Source organism: Parasteatoda tepidariorum, chromosome 6 (genome assembly GCF_043381705.1).
Source record: "Parasteatoda tepidariorum isolate YZ-2023 chromosome 6, CAS_Ptep_4.0, whole genome shotgun sequence".
Classification (NCBI taxonomy): domain Eukaryota; kingdom Metazoa; phylum Arthropoda; class Arachnida; order Araneae; family Theridiidae; genus Parasteatoda; species Parasteatoda tepidariorum.
Window position 1 is genome coordinate 57,799,749 of NC_092209.1, and position 22,044 is coordinate 57,821,792.

Genomic DNA, 22,044 nt, shown 5'->3' on the forward strand with positions numbered 1-22,044 from the left:
ATGTATGTGTATATATATATATATATATATATGTACATATATATATATATGTATGTACATATATATATATATACACGTATATATGTACATGATAGTCGGCAAAATAAACTTCAACACCCCCCCTCTCGAATCGGTTAGGGACGGGCCTGTTGGTAAAGCCCAACATTATTTAGTATCTTTGACAAATAATTATTAGATTTATTTTGATGTTCAAGAGCTATCTCTTGATATTTATGATAATTATTGGCAAAAGTTTTTACTCGGTCAAAATATGAACTCCACCTAGTATCATTTGGTAAATGGGGCATCAAGGAGTTTTTTTCATTTGCCCATCCATGTGCTTGATGCATATTTCTAAAATATTTGTTAACTTCCACGATGTGTCCAATGACAGTATTAGGAGATAATTATTTTTCAACCAAATTTTAAAAAAACGTGAAAAAACCAACCAAGTGGGTTTTTTCAAGGTGGGCCCACCCGTGACCTTCGAGACTACTCTCGAAGGTCACGGCCCACCCAATAAAACCCGGGCGGGTTTTTTCAAAGTGGGCCCACTTGGCGAACCCTGTTAAAAATTAAAAATAATCACGGAAAACTTTTTAGATAAGAATTGTGATTTCTCGAAAACATATCACATTTTAGTTTTATTTAATTCACTAACATAAGTTTTTTTTCACCAAGTGTTAAAATTTTGGGAGAGAAATATATTGAGCAATAACCTTAGAAAGTTTTCAAGAAAGTGAATTGTTAGTGCTTAGTCAATGAAAGACTTAGCTTATATTTTGACTTCATTTTAATTCACAAAGATGCTATCAGTATAAGGATAGTAAATTTCACCAATTCCGAAGTTACAGACAGGAAATTAAGGTTAGGCATAATCTTTAATTTTTCACACATTCTTTATTAAAATGGGGAGTCATTGATATTTTTTTTTAATTTACACATAGAAAATCGGAATTCTTATTTAAATAAATTATGTTTTATACCTAATTTTACTAAGTCAATATCAATTAACTAAGATAAATTAAGTTGGCACCTTCTTACATGAACTGTGTGAATATAAGGAGGATTGCCTGATTAAATTCTTACACTAAAACTTTAAATTTGTTTCAAGCTTACATATATCATTTGTATGAGGAAATTATAATTGTTATACAAATACTTTGCTGAGGTAAAATATAATTCATCTAATGTTTTTCCCTTGAGTTCACGTTTTTTGTTCTTGGCCATAGATGGCGCCACTGAAAAACAAGAAACGCACTCTCTGCCTTAAATTGCTTGGCGAGCATCAGCACACCTCTGCATGCCACTAGCAAGCAAATATAGTACAATAAAATCAAAAATATAGTACATAATTATATTAAAAACTATTTTGGCGGTTTGGTTTTCACTTTGCCACAAGATAACGCTTACCACCGTCTAAATGTCAAAAAGTGAATAAATTTAATGTTACTTGAATGAAAGTAGTTACTGTATACAAAAAAAAAAAAAAAAAAAAAAAAAAAAAAAAAAAAAAAAAAAAAAAAATCTTCCATAATTAGAAATGACTTCCTAAATGGTGAAGAGTTCGTTATCACATTTCAACATCGTGGAAGTTGTTTAAAAACATTGAAAATGAGTGATTAAAGAATCATCTTAACATTGAACCAGAATGATGAAAAATATTTAACAGCGAAAAACTTGTTAATCTAATTCCTATGTGCAGGCAAATAATTACATGTAGTGAGAAAGGACCTTAAAACCTTCATTCACTCAGCTCTTCAATTATTATTTTAATTTGTTGTTGTTAATTTGTGATTGAGTGATATCGTTTGATTTAAAAAATATTACAAAAAGTTTCTTTAACAAAAGGAAGGAACTAACATTTTGTGAACATCTTATTAAAATAAATTCCTAAAATGGTTTTGAAATTTTTTAAAAATTAATAAATTTGCAATTTAACAGAAGGGTAATAGCTCATTTTTCAGTTGAAAAAAAAAGTTAACAAACTTTCTTAAAAAGTTGATTAAAAATTCATCACAAGAAAAAACATTGTGTACAATATGTTTATTTTTTTAAATCATAATAAAATATTTACAAAAATCTTACACATTAACTAATCTATTCCATTATATCTGTATAGCTCACATTTCTACAACAAAAAAAAAGAGAGGACATAAAATAATATATACATTTTCACCTTTGAAAGACACATTTGAATCCAGATAAAATATATTTAAGTACATTTTTTCCACAAAAGTAAAACTAGCTACGGAAAAACTTATCACATACAAACCACTCATACATATATGAAGATATTTTGTGCTTAATAGAACACAAAATTGAGCTAGTCTAAGTTATCCAAATTCTCAAAAAGTAATGCTGCCAAAAAAGCAGCAACAGTTATGAAAATGTTTTTGTTTTTTTAAAAAATGGTATAAACAATATAAATACTTTGTCATTGTAGGTTTACTATAGAAATATATAAGGAAAAAAAATACATTTCAAAAACAGATTGTCTCTATGCAAAAAAAAATATTTATTTCACATGACACAAGAATTTTAACAAGGTTAATAATGGGTGAGTTCTGTAACACGGAGCACTTCTGAATTGTTAAAACTGTTGCCAAGTGTAAAGAGTTTAAACGTCATAGTGAGAAAGTATTTCTTTTTCCATTTTTTTATGTTAACAAAGAATTTTAAAAATATAATGAAATTAAACTTCCATTTGTAATGGGAAAAATATAGCACTGTACAGATTTTATTTCTTATTGTATCTTTTTCATAGAAAAAAAAAGAAACATTTATTGGAAAATAGAGAATCTAGTAACTGTAATTTGAATAGACCAGAACAGTGTGGTAGATCTTTAAGTTCCTGAAAATCAAATATTAAAGTCTTTTTTATATATATTTGCTTTGTTTTCCTTATATATTGAAGTATTTTGAATACATAAAAAATTTACAAATTAAGAATTATGATGCCATGAATTGGATTTTCAAAAAGTCAACAGTTGAGAGAATATTTATAACTTCAAGGTTGAAGAGATTTGGAGTTTATATCACTGGTTATCCAGGTTTCAAAACTCACTCATTGACCGTTATAACCTGTTTCTTTTCCCATATGAACGATATGAATTCAACCCATTATTTACATTACATTAAAGTTACTTATTATGGGGCTAATAAAAAATTATAACAATTCCTTTACATTATAAGAATAATAATAAAATATTTTTTAATTTATTATACACAATATAATATATTAAAAACATTTCAAGATCAAAATATGAATATTGCACACAACCAGCAATGAGCTGTATGGGCTCAATCGACCCTTACAATGTATATCTAATTCCATTTAGTTTGCTTGGTATATTTATTGATTCACGCTCAGGAGGAGAAACTCTCTGAGCACTAGGAATAGTGGAAAATGGAAACATACAACGTAACAAAAATTTTATTACTTTTCTTTTTCCAATTGCAAGGGCTATAGTCAAAGTGGATTCTGAGAAAATGCTGCTCCTCTTAGTTTTTGGTAAAAACAAAAATTTAATTTTTGTATAAATTGAAGACAAAAAAAAAAATACGTAAAAAAGAAACTCACTTATCAACAAATAGGTAATTTTCAAACACTTGGATTATAGTGTTGATTAAAGAATTTCTCAAACGTAATAATGTTTTCCTTTTGGAAATTTAAGAAACTATTTGCATTGGGTACAAAATTTATACAGTTAAAAAAAAAATATATATCAATTATCGTATAACACACATTATTATAAAAAATAATAATAAATATTATAATAATAAATATTATAATAATAAATATTATAATAATAATATTATAATTATAATATTGTAATAAATGTTATAAAAAATAAATCAGGATCAATTAAAAAAAGCAGACTGCAGGCAAAATGTTTACTATTTTATAAAAAAAAAAAATTATGTTTTGTACGGGTTATGTGGAGCCAATGCTAAGTAAAAATATTCATATTTTGTTTATACAATATGAATTTTAAAGTTTCTATCTATTTATATTGTGCATTAAAGTACATTAATAAGTGGCAAGATAAACACAATTGTTTTGGCAGAAATCTTTTCCAATCAAATGATCTAAATCTTTTATATTTATACAAGACTGAAAAATATTTTGGGTTTTATTGTTGAATATTACCTCTTTTTTACAAATATGCTTATGTCTGGTAAATCCAATTTTTAAATAACATTTTTTAACTAAAAGAATCTAAGTAAAAATGACCATTTGAAAGTTGGTTTACAAACACGAAATAAGAGATGACAGTTTTAAGAAAGAGGTCATTTGATTTGTCATCTCGTAAGAGTAAGATCAACCTGCCAGCATGCGTGTCTGTGCAAATCTCATGACAAATTCAGTATTAAATGTACTTTTTTGCATACTGCAGAGCTGAAAGTCTTTTCTATTCCTCTTTTTAACTCTTTCTCACATCGTGGAATGTTCCAACAGGAAGTAAATTAATTTTTATTTTTAATCGAGGTTTTGTGTTACGTGGTTGTTTGTTCATAAAATTTACAACACACACTTGGTTGTTGCGAAAATTCAAAAATATTTCTTTCTTTAATGTTTTGTAATATTGTGTTAAAAATTGCTGTGTATTATTTTAATTTGTATAAAGTCGAATCTATAATTTTTTTATATCGGTTTTCATGGTTTCTAAAAAATATATACAATTTTTCCAGCATTCTTTGAGAATTGTCTGATGGGACAGAGAAAAAAGGAGGAAACAATTGGATTTGAGATTGATAGCTATTTGAGTGAAGAACGATATATTTCCGGTGATGACGATAATAATGATTCAGAGAAAAGAAATTATTGTTATGCATGATTGAAAAAAAAGGACACCATGTAAATGTAAAATAATTGCTCTCAAGTGATGGCACTGATTTGAAATAACGAGAGCTGTGATAGGCTACAAGAGGGGGGGGGGAAAGAGATAGCATTAATGAAATGCAAGACATACCTTAGATACACTTGCAAACATCATTCAGTTAACAAAATTATTTGCATGGAATGCTGTGAGAATTTCGAACAATGAGAGATCTCCTTAAATTTTATTTTTTTATTATTACTCTACTTAGCAGTGGCGGATCCAGCTGGGAGGTCATGGTTACTATGATTCATATTTTATTGCTTGAAATAAAAATAAAAATTTTCACTGGAAGAAATTTAAACAATAAACGGCTTTGATAGAATATAACTTAATATCACAAATAAAAAAATAAGTAAAATGAATGATATATTCAAAAGCTTTAAGAACAGTATGTTAGCATTGAAGACTCTAAAATGCAACTATTTAACTAATTACTTGATTAAAAACTTCATTTGCTTCAAAAATACACAAAATGGAAATATCATTTGCCATATGCACTCAAAAATAGAAGCCCATTTTCAAGACTTTCTAGACTGGAAAAAGATTTAATTGTGTTAACTGCAGAATCATAGTCAATACAGATAAGTTCACCAATTTTTTGATCTTGAGAGGAGCACTCCTGCCTCTCAACCCTACCACTACAGCCCTACTCACTGTCTTTAGGTGTTCTTGAAGATTGTTGGAGTTTTAAATTTCTATAAATGCACTGTAGGTAATTTAAAAAACATCAGTGCTATTGTTCTAGCAACCATATAGATATGTTTAATATGAAAGAGTATTACATGAAGTCCTGTTCTTTATAGTTTTCTATTAAAGTATTTTGATGGAAAAAAAGTTGCCACTTAATTACTTTGAAGTTTAACTAAAGACATCCAATTCTACACAAAATAGCAGCGTTAATATTTTTACAGCTCACCACTACACATAGTTAAAAAAAGATACATTCCAGGAAATATACGTAATTTTATACATACAAAAAGGTTGGAATTAAACTTGCATACACAATTAGTAATTTTTAAGACAAATACTGTCACAACCCAACTCAATATAATTTTGGTCGTTTCTGGCTTTAAATGACATAATCTTACAATATGAAACACACGATTCTAAACATTAATGTTTCATTTCAGATCAAACACATAAATAAAAATTATTGCAACATTGAAGCTACGTTACAATACCCCAGAAATAAAACTTTTTTTTTTTTCAAAAATATGATTCGAATAAACATTGGGTTAAATGTTTCTTTTTTTTTTTCTTCAATAAATTAAAAATGCTTGTCAATTATATCTTTTAAAGAATTTCGATAAAAATGAACATAATCTTGGCGGAAAATAAAATATAATGAAACTAAAGTAATACTTAACAGCATAATGACTTAGCTTTAAGGAATGTAAGTTTTAATGTTCAAATAAATATTAGTTACAAATAATTACTTGAACTAAATTCGATGTGGAATGCTAAATAAATTAATGCTATTTAAATATGTTTTCTGCCACACCATGCATCTGTTTTTTAAATAACTAGTAAGAAGAAAAAAAAAACTAATTATTTAAATAGATACACACATTATAATTCTAAGCAAAATGACGGATTTCTAAATATGGCGCAAAAAATTATTAATAAAATCATTTTTAAAAGATAAATTTTATGCTGTTGGCTTAGATATATTGCATAGGTTACAAACTTTGTAGTTTTATATGCAATGAAATCCCAATATTATATACATACAAGCTTATTTTTAGAAAATGTATCCCTATTAAAAGGAATAAAAATAAAATGTACCTGAAATAGAAAATTGCAATATCATCTTAAAAAGTTCCACAATGCCAATCATTGCAAATTTTTGTAGTACTTATATGTCTAAGATTTGTCTAGAGAGTATACAAAAGGCATTTACAAACTATGTCAAGTACCTATTTCCCATTAAATTTCTCTCATTTTTGGTAATTTTTTTAATTTATTCATATAGCATTTTAATACATATGACCAAGGTTTATTGCTCAAATTCTCAGCTGCTTACAGAATATTTAATAAATTATTTTTCCAACTCAAGCCTGAGTCACACATTCTTTTCCTGATAAAAAAAACCACCAAACCTTAAAAAAAAAAAACATTTAATTTTAAATTCGTTTTGCATTTAAAATTCAAAAAAACATGATAAGGAGGTCATGAGTAGCTCTTTATTTAAAGAATAAAAATAAAAATATTTATTCGCTATCAGTAAATATCAGTGTCATTTAATTCTGTCTTTCCAAACTTTGTAATTCTGAGTCCAATTTAGAAGACACAGGAGCTCTTAGGTCAAGTATCCATAATTCTAATGAAGATTTTTTTTACATAAAAGCCATTTGAAATTGTGTTAAAATAACTTAAATTCCACACTGGGTTTATGAAATGAAACTTTAATCTGGAATATTCCAGCATCTTCATCTCTATAAAACTTGAGCATAAACTTTTTGCCCATTATCTTTCAACAATTGTAGACTAAGTTTAATTTTACGGCAATTGAATTTTTAAATTTCAATGTGCCAATAAATTAAAACAATTTTTTTATTAAATATATAAAAGTTTAATTATTTTTTTATCAGAAACTGTATTGTAAATTTGTATTTAAAGGTTATTCAGTCAATTTGATTGAAATTAAAAAGAGAAAACAAAAATTCTTAATATAATTTAGACAAAGCCTAGAAAATATAAAACTTACTGACTAAGCATGTGCAGAGAAATACACAGGTAAAGGTGAATGCAAATCGAAAATAAATGCAATAGAAGATTATCACATGTACAGTTATTGCTTTAGAGAGGTTTATAATAAACTATGCACTGAGTATAGATTTAAAAACATGTAATAAAAACTTATGCGATGTAATAATTTAATAGAGAAAAAAAAACTTTTTTAACCATTTACAATGCTTTATACTATAAAATAGAAGAATTTTAAATTTTGCAAAAAACATGCCAGTTTAAAACACACAATCTATTAAATATTCAATTTATAAAATGTATAAAGATAAATACAAAATATGACAAGCTCACAATTATCATTATAATTTAAAAAAGATAGTTAATATTTAGCATAATATTATTAAATTATATTATTCCATCTATTATATTTCTTCTTCTTTATCACTTACTATTTAATTTCTAAGGTTTTGACTTGCCAGAAATGAACCTATTCAGCTTTCAGCACAAATCCCAGCTTTTACTAACTAAAATTTATTGTATTTTAAAAGTCTTTATAAGTAGATATGCAACAAATTCAATTTATTCTATTAAATGAGATTTTAGAAATCCAAAGCTCTTTTTAAAGGGATATGTGGACTTGTATTCATTTTTTTTCACACTCTTTAATAAAATAACTGACAAAAATTTGCTTATAAAACTAAAATATAATGCAAAAGTCTATACCGCTAATAACTCATCCTTTTATAATTTAAGACATTTTAATCATTTAATTTTATTATTTTTATATTCACAAACTATGAATATCAAAAAGAATTCAGAGTAAATAAAATTTTAAAAAAAAAACAGACAGCGTTTGGAAATAGATAAATCTATCTATAAAAAAATCTGATTAAGAAATTATAAAACTTTTAAAGCATAATCAGTTATATGTAAAATCACATTCAATGAATAAGAAAGGGAATGATGAATTGCAAAATTTACTACAAAAAATAGGAACTACTAAGCTGTTACTTAAGCAATTGGTAAATTTTTAACTAAAAACAAAACTGTTATCAATATGTATTATAAATAATCCTCATTTCAGACCTATTCGCTTTTACTATTAAAAGAAATGTAAAAAAAAGTTTAAAAAAATTAATTTTGTGATAACTATTCGTACAAGGAAATAACAAATATATCAAAAAGGGGGATAACAACAACAACAACAAACATAATTTCTAAAACCCCTTGTCCTTAATAACATCACAGATGATTCAGGTAAGGATTAAGAAAAATCCTTCCAATATTTAACAGTATATGTTCGTTTTTCAGCATTTAAAATGTATAGAAAATGTGTTAGCTCATGGCATGGGTGGTAATGTTGATGATCTTATGGGTTGTGTATGGATTTCCACTCTTTCTTCTTCATGGAGTGCACGTTCAACATCTTCATAACTTGGAGGCAGTGCCTACATAATATAAAGTAAACAAAGTCTGAACTAATACAATAATGATGTACTCTTTATGTTAAAAAAATTTTTTATTCCTTTTCATGATGGAATTTTTGAAAAACCAATTTTTATACTTTTAACACATTAAATTCAAGGGAATTCTTTAAAAGTATCACAAATTAAGAAAAGAAAGTTAATAAAGATCTTAATTTTTTTCCTAAAAAATTGTACTTTTTTTAAAATTTAAATAAGAAAATGATTTTTTTTTACATTTGTCAATTAAAGCTTTGATAAAATGTATTAATAATTTTTAACACTAAAATACATAATATACAAATTAATCACTAAGTAAATAAATGCATAGATAATTTTATTTAAGCTCAACATTCTCATGAATTTGTAAAGACAAAGAACTAATTTGCCAAATAAAAAATGAAGTCTAAATGTAGGGTTCACACCAGTAATGAAAGTTTAGTGGTTCAATAGGACCACCTAGGTATTCATTTAGCAGTCCAAAAATTTAATATGGTAATAAACTTGAGAAGAAAAAAAATCAAACTTAGCCATTACATAATTCATGTTTTGGTACGCATCAAAAAATATTAATTGCCCTCTATATAACTATAATAACAAAATAGATTCATTACCCCATAATGATTGAAAATTAGTACTTATTAAAATTAAATAAAAAAAAGCTTAAATAATAATAAAACAATAAATTCAACATAGGGACTAAAATACTGAGATTAAATAAATAAGTAAATGAGAAAAGCAGAGAAACTAAAAACTAACAAATATTTTATCATTAAAAATTAATTATCCCTAAATTGTAAAATTTAAATTAAAAGTTATAAAGGTAAATTCTAAAAAAGCAAAACATATTATTTTATTGATCAGCAAATATATTGTTAGTACTTGAATGCAAAGCACAGCACAACATGTAAATTAGAAATTTCAACATTTAATTTTAAAATTTTTTTGCATCACTTTTGTAATACACTTTCAGTTGTTACATTCGAATACCACACATTTGAGTTCTATACTATGCGTAAAACAATAAAATGAATAAATTATTTTTTTTAAATGTCTGGAATTCTATGCAAAAAAATTTTTTTTACTACTTTGCAAATTGCAAAAATATTTCAAGGCGACAAATTTGTCGCCCAGGCATATTTTAGGAACATTTGCAGAGCATTTGGCGACACTTGCTGCCATACTGGCGTGAACCCTATATCAAGGGTAAGGTATCAAATCTACTTAAGTACTCTTGACAGAGAAAGTCTTTTTCATAATTTATAAATATGCAAACTACATATTTATTAATTTTTAAAAGTACTTATATTGAAATAAACATAAAACTAAATAGGTATAAATGTAATATGTTTATTATTTAGCTAAGTGTTTTATACAGTTAAGAAAAAAATGTAGTTTCATCTTTCAATCTTAATCCATCTGGATAAAACATTCTATCAATGGAATCAGATTTTTAAAAAAATTACTAACTTCAAATTATCTTTATAAACTGAACAGTATAAAAAATATTTTCAACAAAAATATTTCAAAATATTTAAAAAAATTACTAACTTCAAATTATCTTTATAAACTGAACAGTATAAAAAATATTTTCAACTAAATCAATGATTTAAAAAAAAGTGTGTTTTTAGTCAATAAATAAAAATAAAAAATCAAATGATTTAAATTCTGCAAATCTTGAAGAAATATGCATTGATTTAAAACTTATGTATTTCCTATTAAAAAACCATATGGATTAAATCAGTCAACAACATCTTGAAAACAGCAATTTTTACAATTGTGGTTTTGATTATAACAACTTCTCTCAGATTTTAGTTAAATTTAAGAACATGTCTATAACCTATGCAGTTTTTGTTATCACATAGGATATTTCTTATTAGTTTATAGTGTTTACTTAACTAATCTTCCGTAGCCATTTTTTTTTCTAGTTTTTTAAGATTTTTTTTTTTAAACACTGAACAAAATAGTTGGTCACAAAATTTTAAATTTAATTAAAAAAATTTTTAAAAATAATTGAATTTCCTTCCACCTAGCTAACTAAAAAGTACCGAAAACCACATAATACCTGTACTGCAGCTTCATAGGGTGGAGGTTTATCTTGATTTGAAAGTGTATCACATAAAGAAGTTTCTGCTTGCGCACAAGCTGTATAATGTGCTCTCTGCATTTGACGAACTCTGTGCTGTGAGCTTCGAGGATTAGCTCTGTATATACGTGGCATGCCTCGAGGAAAATATGTAGTAAATGGTGTTGAATATTCATTCTGGATATGGGCATTAGGATTTGATTGAGTGAATAAAGTGGCATTATCTTCAGTTGTCATTCGTTGCCTAGCATCACCCCTTATACGTTTTGCCTGCCATTTTCTTATCCTACAAAATAAAATATTCATTAACAGTTAATGCTGTAATTATTATATTTTAGGCCTCACAATCCAAGTAAAAAAATACAATGTAACTTCTAACCCTCTCATGCTTAAATCTTGGGATGTGGTAGTTCAGTAGTTAGAGAATCAGATACCGGTTCGTACCGGCAGAGATTTGATCTTTGACTACGCTAAGACCCACCATGTACATGCGATATAAGTATTCATAAAATGTGTCCTGTGGTTGGTCACTGAGCAATACTATGGTTACTGGATCTGGAGAAAATTTCATTCCCCTTCAGATCTAAGTCTAAATTGAACAATCGGCGTTACAAATGAGAGGTACGGCCATCTATCCATAGGGTTCTAAGCAAAGATGTAGTTTCCCCTTTGCAGTGCTCTTTTGTCAAACGAAATGTGTACCTTCCTGACTCCAAAATTCGCAAAAGGGCAATGATTGGCAAGCTCTGTTTGTCTAAGTGACTATAGGAACAACAACATACTTAATACCTCATATGAACATCCAAAACAAATAAATAAGCATTGCAAATATTTCAATTGATAGATTCATTTAGGGTCCAGAAAAATATGTGGTTAATTATAGTGTTTTTTTTTTTTTTTAGAAATATCTTCATATCAAATATTATCTACATGCACAGGGATAAGTTACTCACAAAAAAAAAAAAAAANAAAAAAAAAAAAAAAAAAAAAAAAAAAAAAACTTAAAGGGTCACAAAATTATTTATCTTCTCTAAATTTAATTCCAAGAAAATTTTAGTTCTTGACTTTCTACTAAATGCTTTAATTTTTGCAAATTTTATTATCAATACATAAGCCTTAAGCAGCACCAAAATCATAGCTATTCCTCCATTTCAGCTGACAACACTTGAGTCATTTTCAACTTTTTGTATTAAGTTTACTTATTCCCTTACAATATTCAAAAAAGTCTCTCTTGATGCATTGCTATTTCTATAGTCCTAAAAATTAGCTAAGATTAAAGTGACTTTGATCTAAGAAACAATGAAAACAATATATTTTCAATTAGGGACTTGCAAACGACACGACAAGTAGGTGTCAAACCTTATTGGCTGCTGAATCATGGTATAAACAAATGCTGGCAGATATCCAATAAAAGTTGTTCTGAAAAATGATTGAGGGTAATAATAAACCATACATACTAGATGTAAAGTTAACACGCCATCTTGTTTAAACATAACCAGCTGATTTCAGCATTCTCCTTTTTCCCACGTAGACAGTATTCAATTTTTTTTTTTCTAAAATTATCTTTGCTGACGTGATTACTGATCTTTACTGACACATGCTGATGCAAACTTTTGATGTGCAACTCACTAAAGTTAAGCACCAAAATAGAAATATTTAACTATATTGCAATATACCCAACACTGGAAAAAACTACAAAAACTGATAAAAGGATATACTTATAAACATTTATTGTGGAAAAGAATTTTGAAGATAAACAAAGATGAAGACATACTTCTTATCTTTTTTAAAATCACATCAAGCAAAAAAAACTTTTCTATAAAAAATATTACTGAGTAGCAAAAACATTAAGAAGTTACTGTTTAAGATAATTAAAATTTTCTTGCCCTTACCAGCTACCTTAAAAATTTTTTCTAAGAAATAAAAAATAAAGACTTTAACTCACCTTTTAGATAAACACTTGATAGCCACCAAACACAGCAAAAATGTGATGATGATAGTGAATACTATGAGCAAAGTTTTCCAAGGAAAAGGTATAATTGGCAATTCTGGATTCACATACCTGGCAGAAACTAAGAAGAAAAAAAATCAATGCCTATCAAGTTTGTTAAAACTCTCAACTTTTAAAAAATTAAAAAAAAACTTATGAACATTGGTTCAGACCCATCTATGTTCATTTTGAAATAAAGAGACTTAAAGTTCAATGAATATTTCTTTAAAACTAATCTGATCTGTGATTCACTCTATTTGGCAACAGAAATAAGTTGAAAAAATAATAGTTTCAAAATATAACACGCATGACTTTAACATGAAAGAGAAGCCAACTCCCTTTATTATTATTTAATGGAACTCTAAAAAGGCCTTTTATGGGCCAAATAATACATTTTTGTACAAGAAATGTTAAGGAAAAAAATTAATAGTTATTTTATTTATTTATTTAACATAGTTTACTGCATAATATTACAAATTTTTTTATCATTATTCATTAACATTACAGCTATTAAGAAGTTTCGGTAATTCGTAAGTGGAAGATATGTAACTCACCAACACAAGTGTGTAATCGTGGAATTTTAAATGCATCTAAAACAAAGAACTCAGATTTTCCATCTCTACTTCTGCAGAAACAAGGGATCATTTTACAATAAGCTCCAACATGATAATGACGACAATCCCCATGATTTGTACAAAAAATAGCAATGGAAGAATCTAGAAAGAAAAAAAAACGTTTTAAGCATGTTAAAAATTTATTCATTCAGTTTCATGTTTAATGTGAATTTTGAAAACTAAGATCAAGGGTGATCTTCGTTTATTCTGAAAATCAATTTTATTACAAAATGAGAAACTAGTTTATAAAGTATCAAAAACATTTTACGGTGGGTTGGTTCTAATGCCACTTGCCACACGGGCAAGTCTGCTTGGTGAAACCAAGCAAATTTAAGGCAGAGTGCGCGATTCTTGTTTTTCAGTGGCGCTGTCTATGGCCAAGAATTCGACTTCTGCACATCATACGTCACACCTGTTTGTAAGGCGGACCCATTCATAATTCCATTCATTCATCCACAGATGGTAATTTTGACCTGAATCAGAGAACGATCCATCTCTAATCCAGTACCCTCAGAGGTTATGGGAACATGGAGGACTTTGCGACTCAACAGAATTTTAACGAGCACCAGTCACCAACTACACGGGGAGTCTTCGGCCGGTGGGGTTCGACCCTACGAACTCTCGGACATGGGCCCAGCGCCCTACCGACCAGGCTATCCCGGCCCCAAAATATTTTATACAAGTAGAATTTACATTTAAAAAATAATAAAAAAATTATTGTCTGTGTTTAATAAAAAATTAGTAATCTTTAACCTTTAATGCAAATAATTTAAAATATAATCTGTGTGTTGAAGTAGATTAATAACTAATCCCACAGAATTATACACTATTCAAAAATGGTGCAAATTTATTTTTAACAATTTTACCCCCATGATGAATCTTTGAAAAAAATCGAGGGATCTTTGTAATGACTCTGATTGGAATTTTTAAGTGTCATAAATATGTGAATCATAATAATATATATTTTCAAAAGGATATTAGACTGATTCTTTCATAATAATTTCAATATTGCTTCATTACTAATAATACACAATAACTTTTTTTTTTGAAAGAAAAATACAATGAGTCAAGGATGAAATGGGGTTGATATAAGATATTTTCAACAAAAATGGGTCACATTGTCTTAGAACCCTTTATACAATTTTTTGAACAATAAAAAAGTTGACAGTGCAAAATAATATTGAGAAACCGGGGGGGGGGNTCTTGATCAGGGGGGGGGGACTTATAATCTTATTTTCCAAAATAAATCAGAATTTATTTATTTTTGCCTTTCAGTAAAGTTAATTGTAAAAATTTTGTATTAAATATCTTTCAAAAGAAACAATAGATACCGATGAAATGTCTTTCAAAAATTATAATACAATGACTGTTTTCTATTTTAGTACTAAATGAGCTTTAAGAATACTTTATTTCAATTATTATAGACAATTAAATTAAAAATATGTTAATCTCTATCTCTACTTGTAATTTTTAGTGTAAAAACTACTTGCAGAGTAATGTAAAATTAGTCTTACTTTTTACACACAAGGCAAGTTCATCATCATGAACATTCGAAACAGCATGTTGTAACTTTAGAGTGCAGACTAAGGTGCAGTTATCTTGCACTTCATGTTGTAAAAAAGGAGCATAAACGTCATGACATAATTCTATTTGTCCTAAGAAACAGAACAATAATAAAATGACATTGAATCTTTTAACTACATGCAATCAATATCAGAAAAATAGAATAAAATAATGTCATACTAATAATGTTAATACTTACTATAATATCTTATGTTCTAAGTATATTTATTATTTCTAACACATATATTAAGACTAACATGTTTTTAAATATCTAATTCCATTTTCTATCTAAATATCATATAAGAATATTTTTAATTGTTCTTATTAAGTACACAAGCTAAAAAAAAATTTATAACTTCAAAAAACTTTTTATCTAATAAAAACAATAAAATTAAACTTTGATTTAAATTCTCAAAAATAAAATTTTTTAAATAATTTCCTTCCATTCATTACATACAAAGATTCTGATTATGTACTAAAATTGTAGTGATCTATTTGAAGAGATAAAATTGTAAATGATCTTTATCAAATCATTATCAATTTTTCTTTACAAACAGATAAACACTTCTTATTAACTCTTTAAATACCGAGCCCACCAAACCACAACATGCCCAGAATACCGCAAACGCCCGAAGTAGGAAAACGAGTAGCAAAAATTTCCCTGTCTTACTCTGGAATGACTGATCCTCTCTTTATTCACCTGTGGAAATATCCCCAAAATAGGAGTTCAAAGGGAAGAAAGACATAATTTGAAGCAAGAATATCACTATCGTAACGAGATTTATAAAATGTTAATAAATGCTTGCATTTGTTTTCGGTTTTTTTTTTTGTTTAATTTTATTATTTATATTGAAACATAAGTATGTAATTCCATGTAATCCAGTTATACAAAATCTAAATAAAGCATTTAATTTGATAATAATATTCTCGCACAAATAAAATCCTTTTTCTTTTCGTTGTAAAACAAAAACTAACATAATTCAATAACTTAAATGATTGAAAAATAAATTTTAAATTTCTTAGAAACCAACATTTGAAATTAACATCAGTCATTAAGGATAAATTAATTTGGTGATAGTACTAAAATATTATTCAACCTAAATGTGTGTCTTATTTTACATCAATTTACAATATGAAATACGAGAAACTTTTCTTATTATTTAACAAGGCTCTGAAACCATTAAAAATATTATCCCCAGAAAATATTATCATAAATTGAAAAAGTGGATTGAAAGCAAACAAAATAAATGTTCAACTATAAAACAATATCTTCAAAGCTTAGCAAATATATATATATATATATATATACACATACAATGTCTAAATTTTTATTTACTAACTATTAATTTTTCTTAATTTCATTTTTAAAAATTTTAATGACTATATATAATAATCTATATTTAACTACTATATTTAATGCATAATTTTTTAACCTCCGACCCCATCGTTAATCAGCCAGACAGCTATTCTTTACGTATGCTAGGGAACACAATTACTTCCTATTTCAACAATGCCTTCTAGGCTAAGATTTATCCTTCTGTCACGTTTCGCTTGTAATTATTTCTTTTTGAGAATGGGACTAAATTGTTCTGCATTTTACTGAACAGTTGGAAATCGGCATCTGTTTAGACATATGGTGCAGTATATATGGGAGTGGTGACAAGAAATTTCTTTGAAAGAAAAGGGGAATATCAAAGGAATTTCTTACACTACCACACCATAATTTTGGTGACAAAGATATCAGTTCCAACTTCAGGTAGAAATGGAGAAAATCTACTATATGACATGTTAATTTTCATTTAACAATAGCCTTTAGAAGCTATGCTGATAACGCTTATCTTCTACAGAAATGAATGAGTAAATTGTAACACATCTGGGTAGTCTGACAGCTGAATATAGAACATTCAATATGAAGGAAAAAATGCATTCATGAGAAATTAAGAGTTAACTACAGATAATCCTCCTGTGAAGAAACCCTTTTGTATGAAGATAAGGCGTAAAATTGAAAATAAATAAATTCATAGAGATTTAGCTATTTTAAGAGTTTTGACACCAACACATTCTCCACTAGTAAAATTCGTGTTTTTAGACCAGGTGTTAACAATTAATTAAAAAAATGGGTCGTTGCAGCTTAAAGTGCAATACCTACGTAATGACAAGCATTGAAAAGGTGAAAATAGCGAGGCATTCATAAAACAGCAAGACAACGTGAATGATTTACAGCTGTCGAACTACAAATGCAGAATAAAGTTCAAATTTCAAATAATAATTTTGGTACCCATCAAAGCAGTTTTTTCTCTTGGATCCTACTGCTATAAATATAAAAACTATTTTGTAAGGCATTAAAACCTACGATCTAATTCTAATAAAATAATGTTTAATTATTTATTTTATATTTAAAAATAGATTTATAATTAATTGAGTAATCTTTCAGTCTTGTAGAATAATATATTTTAAAATTACTGTAATTTCTTTTTTCCGAAAACACTGCAAATTTCGAGCTGTTTATTATCTTGATCAATTGATATATTTTTAAAGACACAATAACTAAATAATTTAATGTTTAAAAAAAATACTTTATCACCATTACTCCAGTTTATTCTTTTCAACGTAAGTTATCAAAAAAGTTCAGATAAAAAGAAGTAGCCAGCTTAATAATTTAGGTTAATTAATTTTGAGTTTATATTAGTTTCTACATCACTCTCTGTCTTTCAAAAAAGTTAAAAAAATACTACATTTCTTAACTATAAATTTTAAGCTTATGAGAATATGATTTTATTTTTACAATAAAACGTTTCATTTAACTTTTTCTCGAGAAGTATTATCAGAAGAAGTTCAGTCGTTAGGGGCAACAGTAGTTTCAGTTGGTGTTACATCTTCGAATTCATCTTCATCCCCTGATTCATTAAAATCCGACTCATCCTGTCTCATCATTGAAAATTAATTTAATTGAAAATTATTTTCGGTCGAAGGACCTTTACAGCGAAAATACATTTTGGTTTATATATATATATATATATATATAAATAAACAGGAGAAAACAACTTTACAAAAGCGGAATGATATAAAACAAAACTTTTGTTGAAAAATCCCTCTGCCTTCTTCCCTTTTTGTAAATTAACTTCAAGGACGATTACTGCCACACCTCCCCCATTGTGTGTTATTTTTCGAAAAGGGGGAAGAATCTCTAACTCGTTTCACGGGCACTTCGGGCGTTTTCAGTAGTCTAGCTTACGAGGCGTCTAGGGCGTTCCGGTAGCGAAAGAGTTAAAGTTACTTAAATAATACTTCAGAAAATTTGATAAGTGATTAAATTTAATAAAATTTATAAAATATATAAAAACATAATTAATTTTTATACTCTGAAACAAATCTAGAAATATAATATAGATTATACAATAGACCCTCCTTAAATGGTGCCTTGTTATATTTTCAATAAAATAAAAAAGATAGGTACAGGAAACTTTAAATAGGTATTCCTTCACTATATATATAAATATTGCAATTTTGAGTGTGAGATATCTCTTCATAAACCAACACACAATATTTCAAAGAATAAAGTAAAACAGCGTAAATGTTCCCTAATTTGTGTTTTGTTCACATTGTTTTATTTTATTCATGGGTAGCAAAAAGCATACCCTGTTCTTAATTGAATAGTTCAGTGTTTTTTGGAATACATAGAAAAGACAGAAAAATCCTGCCCATTCTTCCTAAAAGTAAAATATATCAATAAAATATTATATATTTGGTTTATGGTAATTTTAATCAACTAAGTTATCCCGATATATTGACTTTAGTTACTATACAACTCCTTTTCAAAGATAAAGCTCTTTTCTCCTCTTCCAATATGCAATAAATTGGTCAAATATTTCTTGCACACGAAATTCTATATTTAGTGGCCAAAACATTTTTAATAGATGAAGAATAGACTCGTTATAATAATTTCATATCAAAGAAACAAAAGATACTTAATATTTGTTAAAACTCGAAGTGAATACTGCAAGACTCATAAAATAATATGCATTAAAATTATTTTAAGTATAAATTATTAAAATAGTTTTGCCTAAAAGCAAATTTTGATTAAAAGTTTAAAATGCGTAAAAAAAACATCTGCTTTAACAATTAAATATGACGAAAAACGAAAATCATATAACATGAATACTAAGCACACATCTCTCCACCAAGTAAAATAAGGAAATGTAAACGACTTAAAAATTATTTTAAACGTTTGTAAACTACAATTCTATTATTATATGATTGAAAACAAGAAAATCTTGAATTAAAACATCTAAATTAAGTACCTTCAACTGTGATTATCACACACAGAAATGATATGATAGTAAATGCATAAATAGGATGATGACTTAATGTAGCCATTAGACATACATATAGTAATTAAAAGTGAAATCATAAGAAATGTATATGATTAACTACAAAAAAATAAGCTTCATTTAAATAAACATAAACATGCATGTCCTTTATTTACGAAATTTCAGATTGTCAAAATTTTGACGTTGCCAGATTAATGAGCTTAAATCAATTTGGTTCTGGCAAGTAGTAAAAAGATTCATCGTTAGATGTCGCTAAATTACTTACCCTCTTTCATCCTGTGGCAATTATAAAAAACTGTAAAAGAGGTCGATACATTTTAGAAACATATTTGTGATTGATATTGTTAGCTCACCCCCCCCCCCTTCCTTGTTAGAAAGGAGAGAGTGATTTTTTTTCAGAATTTAGCTCTAAAATTTATTGTTTAGAATGTTAAGAACCATAATTTAAAAACTTACAGAAATGGTTATGAGGTTATGTTTAAGATTCTTCTTAAATAATTTCCTTATTCACTGAACAAACTCTTATTTAAATGATTAAAAATGAAGTAAATTTTCAATTGCCTATTTGCGGCTCTAAAATAAAAATAAAAATTGAAAAGCTCGTTTATGGATTATATATTATCCCCCAACTGTTCAACATTTTTCAACAACATTTTTCATAGCTTGGATGAAGAAAAAAAATTTGTTTTGAAAAGTATATATTTGCTGTATGTACGTTGAAGCACAACGCTTAGCCGCTAACAAATTCACTTATTTTCACTCGCTGCAGTACAAATAAAAATAAATTAAAGATCAGCCATTCTTATATTTTTTCCAGTTCTTTTTATGACTTATATAGCCAGTACTATTATACTTTTTGACTGACTCAGATTCAAAAAGCCCCTTTCTTCAGTTAGGATAAAGTTATCCATATATTTCAACCTCGATGATGAAATTTGAATAAATATAATCTTATGTTGTGTGCTTGGGCAATACTTTATATGAGTTAAAGGAAAAGTTCACTGCGGAAACGTAACTTTTTTCTTAAAGACAATCTCAAGACTTTTAAAAAGCTGGCTGCGTTTTTTTACTTTTATTCATGAGCAAAATTTACCAGAAATAAATTGTCTTTTATTTCTATTTAGATTTGCCAAATAATTTTTTTAAGTGCCAACTTTTTCGACACAAAACACTGCAATAATTCTAAATTTATAAACGTGAGTTTCATGCATTTGACATGACCAAAAATTTATATTAAAGATTCATACATTTAACCAGTGGGTAACAGTCATCAGTTTTCATTTCCTGTCAAAATGGTATAATTTTATTGCCAAAATTTATAATAAATTAGCAAAAAATATATAGTACAATTTGTAATTTTTTTAAATACCTTTCAAATCAATCTCACAGTGTCACATTTGTATTTCAAACATATTGCAACAGGCACCATATTATGAAATATGAAGTTTTTGGAAAATGTTATGTGTTCTTGTCTGATTTCTGGTTGTTCACACTGGTTTTTTTTACCCACAAATTTCAGGTAATTTTCCAGAAAAATTACAATTGCAACTTTGCACATGATTGTTGATAAGCCAATTAATACTTCAAAAGTATTCACGATTAGGTTTTTCTCTCTTAACAAAAAAATAGAATAATTGATCTGGACAAAATGAGTCCCACAGTGAATTAGTAGATCACTGAAGTCAATCATCACTGGCTGCTTGCAATGAGTGGATGGATCACTGCTTTGGTCAGTCAACGTAGGAACCGAGAGTATGCGGATTTGGTCCTCGTTAAACTGATCTATCCAGAACCATCTTTACGCATGGGCACCACCGGGCAGTGGTCGAGGGCCTCAGGGGGCCCTTGAGAATCTCACTTTTTATAAATTGTATTTAAAGAAAACTAAAAATAAACAAAATTGCCTTATATATTTCCTTTAAATAAATATATTCAACTGCATAAAGTGTGTAATTTTTCCCCCCTACAAATAGTGATTGATTATCATGCAAACAACAATAATTTGAATAGTTTATCATCAGGGAAACTTAAAAAAACAACCGAAATCTTTTTTTCTACGTTCCAATGAAGTTTTTATGTGAATTCGGTTTTTTTTGTGTCTACTAAAAACAAATTTAAATCAAAATGTATTTAAATTTGTTCAAATTGTTGCATATGTTAAAAATGCTTTATTTTGTGTATGTGAAGTTTTTTAGTTCGATTTTAAGCAGTATGTCCTGTTATAGGGTCCCAAAACATTTCTGTGCCCGGGGGTCCTGCGTGTTATGAAGACGGCCCTGGATCTATCATAAAGTATACTTGACTTTGAGCTCTAGCATAATTTTAACATTATGTGAATTGGATTATTTTTTAATTTGATTATAGAAATATTTTTTAAAAAATAAAAGGGAAAATAAATTCACCTAATTCCACAATGGCAATAC

General features: G+C 27.4%; 1 protein-coding gene across 1 annotated transcript; it reads right to left on the reverse strand.

Annotated features, from left to right (window-relative positions):
• Positions 1 to 2,027: 2,027 nt before the first annotated feature.
• LOC107451988 (uncharacterized) lies at positions 2,028 to 19,812 on the reverse strand. Its single transcript, XM_016068252.3, has 6 exons — positions 19,592 to 19,812; positions 15,242 to 15,382; positions 13,668 to 13,829; positions 13,069 to 13,195; positions 11,103 to 11,409; positions 2,028 to 9,022 (listed from the first exon to the last, which is right to left on the reverse strand). Exons 1-6 carry the CDS (start codon positions 19,665 to 19,667, stop codon positions 8,915 to 8,917), a joined length of 921 nt encoding a protein of 306 aa, XP_015923738.1. The 5' UTR covers positions 19,668 to 19,812; the 3' UTR covers positions 2,028 to 8,914.
• Between the last annotated feature and the right edge of the window lie 2,232 nt (positions 19,813 to 22,044).